General features: G+C 47.8%; 1 protein-coding gene across 1 annotated transcript; it reads left to right on the top strand.

Annotated features, from left to right (window-relative positions):
- The first annotated feature begins 212 nt into the window (after positions 1–212).
- LOC310657721 (uncharacterized protein) lies at positions 213–8947 on the top strand. The gene is made up of 3 exons (XM_083398838.1): positions 213–332; positions 4347–4566; positions 8668–8947. Exons 2-3 carry the CDS (start codon positions 4358–4360, stop codon positions 8906–8908), a joined length of 450 nt encoding a protein of 149 aa, XP_083254964.1. The 5' UTR covers positions 213–332; positions 4347–4357; the 3' UTR covers positions 8909–8947.
- Positions 8948–9247: the final 300 nt, after the last annotated feature.

The raw sequence follows: 9247 nt of genomic DNA, 5'->3' as shown, positions 1-9247 counted from the left end.
CCAGCAGCACATAGATGGTATAGAACAGACAAATAAATAAGTATGTTTGCTTGATTTTCTGCAAGCCGCACTGAAAGGCCAGAGGAGCTGCGGTCAGACCAAAAAGTGACCACGCTTGCCTTTTATGCAGATGAGCCTAGCTGGTTCTGTTTGTGACCTCAGTGGGATGGATTGCTGAGGGGAGCAGCCAGGCAGCAGCCCAGCGTTCAGAAGGGGAGCGTGGTTGGGGGTTGGTGGGGTGGGGGAAAGAGAGCAGGGGCACAGGACCATCTTTAGTGCCAGAAATAATGTGAGTGTCCAGCTGAATGGCCAAAATCTGCACGGACTGGGAGGTGAGCCTTGGAGGTGATGAGGAGCCATCCTTCTGAAGTCCTTCTTTGAAACACGGAGCCTACAGGTGGGCAGGGTCATAGAATCATTGTAGAGTTGAAAGGGACCCGGAGGGTCATCTAGTCCAACCCGCTGCAATCTCAGGAATCTCAGCTAAAGCACCCCTGACAGATGGCCACTCAACCTCTGCTTAAAAACCTCCAAGGAAGGAGAGTCCATAACCCCCCAAAGGGAGCCTATTCCACGGTTGAGCAGCTCTTACCGTCAGAAAGTTATTCCTGGTGTTTATTTAGAATCGCCTTTCTTATAACTTGAATTGGTTCAGATCCTACCCTCTGGAGCAGAGCAAAACAAGCTTGCTCCCTCTTCCATGTAACGGCCCTTTAGATATTGGAAGATGGCTATCATATCTCTCAGGGACGCGGGTGGCACTGTAGGTTAAACCACAGAGCCTAGGACTTGCTGATCAGAAGGTTGGCGGTTCGAATCCCTGCGACGGGGTGAGCTCCTGTTGCTCAGTCCCTGCTCCTGCCAACCTGACCTCTGGTTCCCTGTGGCTCAAATGCATGGCTTGCAACTACCAGGATTATTGTGGGCCTGATTCTGTGGAATGCCTTCCAGGCTGAGATCAGCTCTTCCCGGTCAAATGTTGGGTGTTTGATGAGGACTTTTTTTTTAGTTCAGCAAGCATTTCGAGGACATTATTTTATTCTTATTTACATAACTTAAGCTTTCACCTGTGTTTTGGGTTCCTTTAAAACATCATTATTAGTTGACTGATGAATTGCTTTTATTTATTGTTCTGTAAACCGCTTTGTGGGGGACGCGGGTGGCGCTGTGGGTAAAAGCCTCAGCGCCTAGGGCTTGCCGATCGAAAGGTCGGCGGTTCGAATCCCCACGGCGGGGTGCACTCCCGTTGCTCGGTCCCAGCGCCTGCCAACCTAGCAGTTTGAAAGCACCTCCGGGTGCAAGTAGATAAATAGGGACCGCTTACTGGCGGGAAGGTAAACGGCGTTTCCGTGTGCTGCGCTGGCTCGCCAGATGCGGCTTTGTCATGCTGGCCACGTGACCCGGAAGTGTCTCCGGACAGCGCTGGCCCCCGGCCTCTTAAGTGAGATGGGCGCACAACCCTAGAGTCTGTCAAGACTGGCCCGTACGGGCAGGGGTACCTTTACCTTTAAACCGCTTTGTGACCATTTATGGTGAAAACAAAAAGCAGTCCAGCAATACCCGAAGCAAATAATAAATTATAATAATGCCAATCATCTGCCACAGCTTAAAGCCTCAACACCATCTCCTTCAACTGTAAAGGGAGTCCAGCAATTGCCCTGATAGATGACATTGTCACTCTTTCTTTCAAAAGAGCTATGCTCCTAGGAGTGGAAGGATCAGTTCATTTTGGTTCTCTTGGTTTCTCAATTTTCAAATTTTACATGCAGCTCTCCACACTCCTGCAGCAACCTGAGATCTTTTTTTAATCCTCTTGAAAATTCTTCAGCATTCTAGTGCCAATTTCTCCAGATAAACACATTTTTGTATGCAATTTTGGCTACGGTACACTCTTCCTCAAGCAATTTCTCGCAACACCATGCAATTTTGTACAGTAGTTTCCTGAATATACTCATTTTCATGCACACTTTTACCTAATGCATAGATTTTGTGTGTGTGTGCAAAAGTTGGATAACTGCCTTGCAAAATTCAGATAAGTGCGGACTTGAGTGGATGGCTGTGTTCTGCTTCCCACCTTGTTTCAGAAAGTGCAAATTTCATTGATCAGCCTTTAAATGCAAATACAATTGAATCTGGCCCCTGCCCCCTGCCACATCCCTTGCACTTAACCTCCGGACCACCATTGGCGGGATTTTTGCCTTGCAGGGAGTTGGGTCCCTTCCCACTTTACAGTTCTTTGATAAGTCCTGACCTGAAGGCCCCACATTCCCACCCCCCAATATAATCTTTATTAATTTTCCAAGTTTCATACTTCAAGTACATATTATATTACATTTTACATTTATCGTTTTCTCCTATGAGCTGACTTTCCTCCTTCCTTCTTCTGATCTTTTTATGTCACTCCTAAATTTTTCACGTTATCTCTATCCATTCTATATTTTGTTGTTCTGCTTATGCATTTGTCCATAACTTGTCTGTGAATATACACGTCCTTCTATATATACAATTCTTGTTGTCTGTCTATATATTATTTGCAACTCCCATTGGTTACTTTGATTACATTGTACATTGTACATCGTATTTCTTATTTGTTATTATTATTATTATTATTCCAATAAGGTATTTATATAACAGATTATGAGGTTTATTTCAATTCTACTGGTTTCTCTATTTCACACACTTCTTTTCTATATATAGCATAAATTTATTCCATTCTTTTTGAAATGTTTCCTCGCCCTGTTGCCAAATTTCCCCCATTAATTTGGCTATTTCAGCGTATTCCATTACCTTCTGTTGCCATTCTTCCTCTGTTGGCAATTGCTGTTGTTTCCAGACCTGTGCTAACAATAGCCTCGCCGCTGTAGTTGCATAGTTACAGGGAACCAGGCAGAGGGCCTTCTTGGTGGTGGCGCCCGCCCTGTGGAACGCCCTCCCACCTGATGTCAAAGAGAACAACTACCAGACTTTTAGAAGACATCTGAAGGCAGCCCTGTTTAGGGATGCTTTTAATGTTTGATGTATCACAGCATTTTAATATTCTTTTGGAAGCCGCCCAGAGTGGCTGGGGAGGCCCAGCCAGATGGGCGGGGTATAAATAATAAATTATTATTATTATTATTATTATTATTATTATTAGAACAATTTCTGATCACAGTTTGCTATATCTTCTTCCACAATTCCCAACAAGAATGCTTCCGGTTTTTCCTGGAAGGTATATGTAAAGATCTGCTTTAATTCATTATATATGTTTTCCCAATAAGCTTTCACCTTGTGGCATAACCACCACATGTGGAAGAAACTACCTCTCTTTCAAATTGGAACCAGTGAAGGCAGTGAAGGTCCTGTGTGAGCGCTGTGTGAGGATGGATGGCGGCTAACAGATTGAGGTTGAATCCCGACAAGACAGAAGTACTGTTTTGGGGGGACGGGGCAGGCGGGTGTGGGGGACTCGCTGGTCCTGAATGGGGTAACTGTGCCCCTGAAGGACCAGGTGTGCAGCCTGGGAGTCCTTCTGGACTCACAGCTGTCCATGGAGGCGCAGGTCACTTCTGTGTCCAGGGCAGCTGTCTACCAGCTCCATCTGGTACGCAGGATGAGATGCTCCCTGCCCGCCAGAGTGGTGCATGCTCTGGTTATCTCTCGCTTGGACTACTGCAATGCTTTCTATGTGGGGCTACCTTTGAAGGTGACCCGGAAACTACAACTAATCCAGAATGTGGCAGCTAGACTGATGACTGGGAGCGGCCGCCGAGACCACATAACACCGATCTTGAAAGACCTACACTGGCTCCCAGTACGTTTTCGAGCACAATTCAAAGTGTTGGTGCTGACCTTTAAAGCCCTAAACGGCCTCGGTCCAGTATACCTGAAGGAGCGTCTCCCCCCCATCGTTCTACCTGGACACTGAGGTCCAGCGCCGAGGGCCTTCTGCGAGAAGCCAAGTTATAGGGAACCAGGCAGAGGGCCTTCTTGGGAGTGGCACCCACCCTGTGGAACGCCCTCCCACCAGATGTCAAAGAGAAAAACAGCTACCAGACTTTTAGAAGACACCTGAAGGCAGCCCTGTTTAGGGAAGCTTTTAATGTTTAATAGGTTAGTGTATTTTAGTGTTTTGTTGGAAGCTGCCCAGAGTGGCTGGGGAAACCCAGCCAGATGGGTGGGGTATAAATAATAAATTATTATTATTATTATTATTATTATTATTATTATTATTATTATTAATACAACACATTTCCAACAGTTTTTGCTTTCTGTTTTACGCATCCTTGTTAGTTTGGCTGGAGTGAGGTACACCTGGCGGCCCCTCATTGGCTCCCTCTCTCATTCCGGCTTCTGCTTCCATGCAGGTAACCCCACGATGCTTCTGCAGCCTCTTTCCAACTCTCCCCACGCCCAGGGAGCAGGTGATGCCGTCCTCCAAGCAGGCTCCTTCCCCAAACTGGAGCGGCTCCTGAATGTTCTCCTGCTCCTGGCGGCTCTCCACTTCCTCATCCAGACGGCCATCTATTTCTCCTGCCTCTTCCTCATCCTGCCCATGGGGTTTGTCGTCTCCAACGTCATCTCTGGGTAAGTTGGAAGGGGAAGAGGGAGGTGAGCGTCTTGCCAAATGCAAGGCAGTTCTTTTAAGGTGAGATTCAGAAGTACCGTATTTTTTACTCTATAAGACTCACTTTTTCCCTCCTAAAAAGTAAGGGGAAATGTGTGTGCGTCTTATGGAGCGAATGCAGGCTGCGCAGCTATCCCAGAAGCCAGAACAGCAAGAGGGATTGCTGCTTTCGCTGCGCAGCGATCCCTCTTGCTGTTCTAGCTTCTGAGATTCAGAATATTTTTTTTCTTGTTTTCCTCCTCCAAAAACTAGGTGCGTCTTGTGGTCTGGTGTGTCTTATAGAGCGAAAAATACGGTAATACAAAACACAGGCGAGTGAGAAGATTAAAGATTTCATTCTAAACAGCGAGCAATACACACACACCAAGCAAGCACTTCAATCTGTCACTTGGAAGCCCTCAAGAAGCGGCGAAGTGACTCCCCCAGGTACATAGCTGTCAACGTTTCCCTTTTTTAAAGGGAAATTCCCTTATTCCGAATAGGATTCCTCGCAAGAAAAGGGAAAAGTTGACATCTATGCCCAGGTAGCCTCAGTTTTCATGGCCCTGCGGCCAATCAGTCCATGCACGAGCTTTCTCTGAAAAACTCTGCCTGTGTGCATTGCCCGACTGGCTATGTGCAGATCATTCATTAGCTCTCACCTTCCAGTGCCTCACTTTCTCAAAACAGTGTCCAACATCAAAGAAGGTACCCAGCACTATCACTTCCTCCCAACAGGGGTTGGCAAGGTTTACCTTGCCTGGGCCAGTTCACTCCAGCGGAGATCCCTCCGTAGGATGGATTGTGCGCGCGCCAGCAATTTCCGGCATCTACGCCTGCGCAGATGCGATTTCGGGCATCTGCACATGTGCAGACGCGATTTTGGGCATCTGCGCATGTGCAGACGTGGAAGTGAGTCCCTGCGCTGGTTTAGCACAGTGCGCATGGACTTGCCAAGCGGGCAGCTTGTGGGCCAGTTAAACGACCCCCGTGGGCCGCTTGTGGCCCATGGGCCTTAGGTTGCTGACCCCTATTTTAGGATATTAAAGGCTGTTCTTCATGCCATCAAATAACTTAACAAGAGACAGGGAGGGGGAAGGAACAGAGGCAGGGAGCAGAACCATGTCAGATCACTAACTCCTCAATATACAATTTATCTTCCGGATAGATTGCCCATACAGAGAGGGAGGGTGCAGTCGTAGGCAAAGTTTGCCAGGCCATCTGGCTATGGAGACCACAGTCAGGCAAGCAGTGCCAATGGAAGCCCCCATTGGTATCCTCTGAACAAAAGCTGAGGGGTTGTCCAACACCTAAAGAGGAATCCTAGAATCCTAGAGTTGGAAGGGATGCCCAGGGTCATCCAGTCCAACCCCTGCTATACAGAATTCTCAACTAAAGAGCCCCAGACAGATGGTCATTTAACCTCCAAGGAAGGAGAGTCCACCACCTTCTGAGCTTGTCTGTCCCACTGCCCAACAACTCTTGCCGCCAGAAAGTTCTTCCTAATGTTCAGTCGGAATCTGCAATCTTGTAATTTGAATCAAGTGTTTTGGGGCCTCCCCTTTGGAGCAGCAGAAAACTAGCTTGCTCCATCCTTCATGTGGCAGCCCTTTTGATATTTGAAGACCGCTCTCAGATCTCCTCTCACTCTCCTCTGTGGGAATGTTCAGGGAGGCAGGAGAGGATACCTTGTTTAATAATATCCTTCCTAACTTGCTTTAGCAAGTCCCTTTACTTAGCAGAGTGCATTCCCCTTTTAAACACACAGCGGTTAGCTTGTTGCAAGCTTGTTTAAGCTTCTCAATATAGGACTCCCCCTTTCTCTTCCTTAAAAGAATAGACACAACACAATCTTGTGTAAAATAGTATAAAATAAGTTTACTCACACATTTAGTTCACAGATGGACCCCTGAAGACAGACTTAGTTAGATATATACATACATGTGAGTCAATCCCATATGGAGATAGTTTCTTTGTTGGCTGAAAGCTGAAAGCCAGCAGAGCATCTCTAGCTAAAAACAGCTGTTGCTTGTCTTTTTCGTTACCTGAACAGGTAAGGTCATGCCCACCTCTAGTAACATGCAAGAGGAAGTATGTCCCAGTCAGGAGGAAACAGGAAGTTTTCTACTGACTGGAGCAAACATCCCTCTGCAAGTCCACTCTAGGAAAACAAGGAATGTTGTACTTGACTGCTATCTATGTATCACATCCCACATCCTCTTCTCCAGGCTAAACATACCCAACTCCTGTGATCATTCCTCCAAAGGCTTGGTTTCTAGACTTTTGATCATCTTGGTCTCCCTCCTCTGCACACCCTCCAGCCTGTCAGCATCCTTGTTAAATTGTGGTGCCCAGAACCTGACCCAGTAGAAGGCAGACTTAGAGCAAAGTCCATTCCCCAGAGCTTAACTGACAGCAGGAACTCACTGCTGCAAGATGTGATGACTGAAAAGGATGAGTGGACTGCATTAGACCATCTCTAGTTTCCTTTCTGTGCCCTCTCCCCCTGGCAGCTGGTACATCCACATTTGTCACATCCTTGAAGCTCACATTTCCCTGCCAGTTTATTTCATTTTTGTTGTATTTTCATTTTCATTTACAAACTTGCACTCTTCGATATGCCTTAGAGACCTGCCTTGTGTAGGGATGTGAACAGATGCTGGGAGAAGATTTATTTATTAGCTATTATCCTTCCTTCTTCACGTTTGTGAGTTCAGCAGAGTGCCATTCCTTTGCAGCTTAAAAGGAAGCTAAGATAGGCTAGTCCTAGCCTTTTAGTTTAAGTAATCCAGGATGCTTTAAGGCAGATTGGATTCTCCTGGTGTTTCCCCTCTTTTCCTCTTCTTAGAACAACAACCACACAAACAGTCTTGTAAAAGGTAAAACAATAACATTCACTCAAAGTTTCTGCTGCAGAATAACAGATACAGCAGCTTTGTTCTGGCAGGCTTAAAATGGTAATTCAGTTACAAAGACATGCTTAAAGGTAAAGGTAAAGAGACCCCTGACCATTAGGTCCAGTCATGGCCGACTCTGGGGTTGCGGTGCTCACCTCGCTTTACTGGCTGAGGGAGCCGGCGTACAGCTTCCGGGTCATGTGGCCAGCATGACTAAGCCGCTTCTGGCGAACCAGAGCAGCGCACGGAAACTCCGTTTACCTTCCTGCCAGAGCGGTACCTATTTATCTACTTGCACTTTGACGTGCTTTCGAACTGCTAGGTGGGCAGGAGCTGGGACTGAGCAATGGGAGCTCACCCCGTCTCGGGGATTCGAACCGCCGACCTTCTGATTGGCAAGTCCTAAGCTCTGTGGTTTAACCCACAGTACCACCCATGACCCTACAAAAGACATGCTTAGGTCTAGTTTAAGATGGAGTTTCTGAGCTGTAGCTCAGACTTAGCAGTTGCTCTCACATTTCTGCCTTGGTGATGACATGAAGAGTAAGAGAAGAGGATGTGCTCAGGAAGGGAAGGACAATATACCCTCCCTGTGTCAGGGCACAGTGGGAGTGTCTCTCACAAAGTTCTCTGTAGCAAACTTACAGGAAAATTCTGTGAGCTTCAGCATCTATCATGTGCCTATCTAGCAAACGCGCATTGTTGGTTTGACTGCATTTTAAATATCCCACACCTTGAAAAGGTAAAGGGACCCCTGACCATCAGGTCCAGTCGTGGCCAACTCTGGGGTTGTGGCGCTCATCTCGCTTTATTGGCCAAGGGAGCCGGTGTACAGCTTCCGGGTCATGTGGCCAGCATGACTAAGCCGCTTCTGGCGAACCAGAGCAGCGCATGGAAACGCCGTTTACCTTCCCGCTGGAGTGGTACCTATTTATCTACTTGCACTTTGACGTGCTTTCGAACTGCTAGGTGGGCAGGAGCAGGGACTGAGCAATGGGAGCTCACACCGTCGCAGGGATTTGAACCACCGACCTTCCGATCAGCAAGCCCTAGGCTCTGTGGTTTAACCCATAGCGCTACCCACATCCCGCCCACACCTTGAACCACTCCCTTATTTCAGAGTGGGTCTCTTTTGCTTCCAGCCACCTTGCAAATAGTCCCGCTTGCTTCTCCCTTCGTCCCCAGGGCAAACACCATAATGGGCACTGCATCTTCCGAGAACCTGAGGACGGGGCATGCCTTGTGCCAGGGGGCAGCGGGGGAGAGAGCCCAGCAGACGTCCTTCCACCTTTACGTCCAGGGGATCGAGGACCTGGTGATGTCCTTGGCGGTCGCTTACTTCCTGGTCCGTGTTGGGCTGATCTTCTGCAACATCATCTTCCTCCTGCCCTTGATCTTCTTCCTCAGTGAAAGGAGCTGCTCTTGAGAGGAGCAACCACGAATAAAGGGAGAGCTTCGAAAAATTGGTCCTGTGTAGAGCGGCTCTTTGGCAAGTGGGCCGGGCTGTTGTGCTGGGAATGGAGACACTCAGGTCCATGGGCCAGATGTTGTTTAGTCATTTAGTTGTGTCCGACTCTTTGTGACTCCATGGACCAGAGCACGCCAGGCACCCCTGTCTGCAGCTGCTTAACTCCCTTCTCGCACGACTAACTTGTGGGGGGTGGGTGCAGGGAGACAGGTCTGACGGCTTCCGGGGACTTCCAGGCCATGTGTGCAGTATTTGTTGTTGTTTAGTCGTTTAGTCATGTCCAACTCTTCGTGACTC

Source organism: Podarcis tiliguerta (genome assembly GCF_965153285.1).
Source record: "Podarcis tiliguerta genome assembly, chromosome: 9".
Taxonomy (NCBI): Eukaryota; Metazoa; Chordata; class Lepidosauria; order Squamata; family Lacertidae; genus Podarcis; species Podarcis tiliguerta.
Note: the sequence above shows the minus strand (reverse complement) of the source record. Positions and strands in the feature narration are given on the sequence as shown.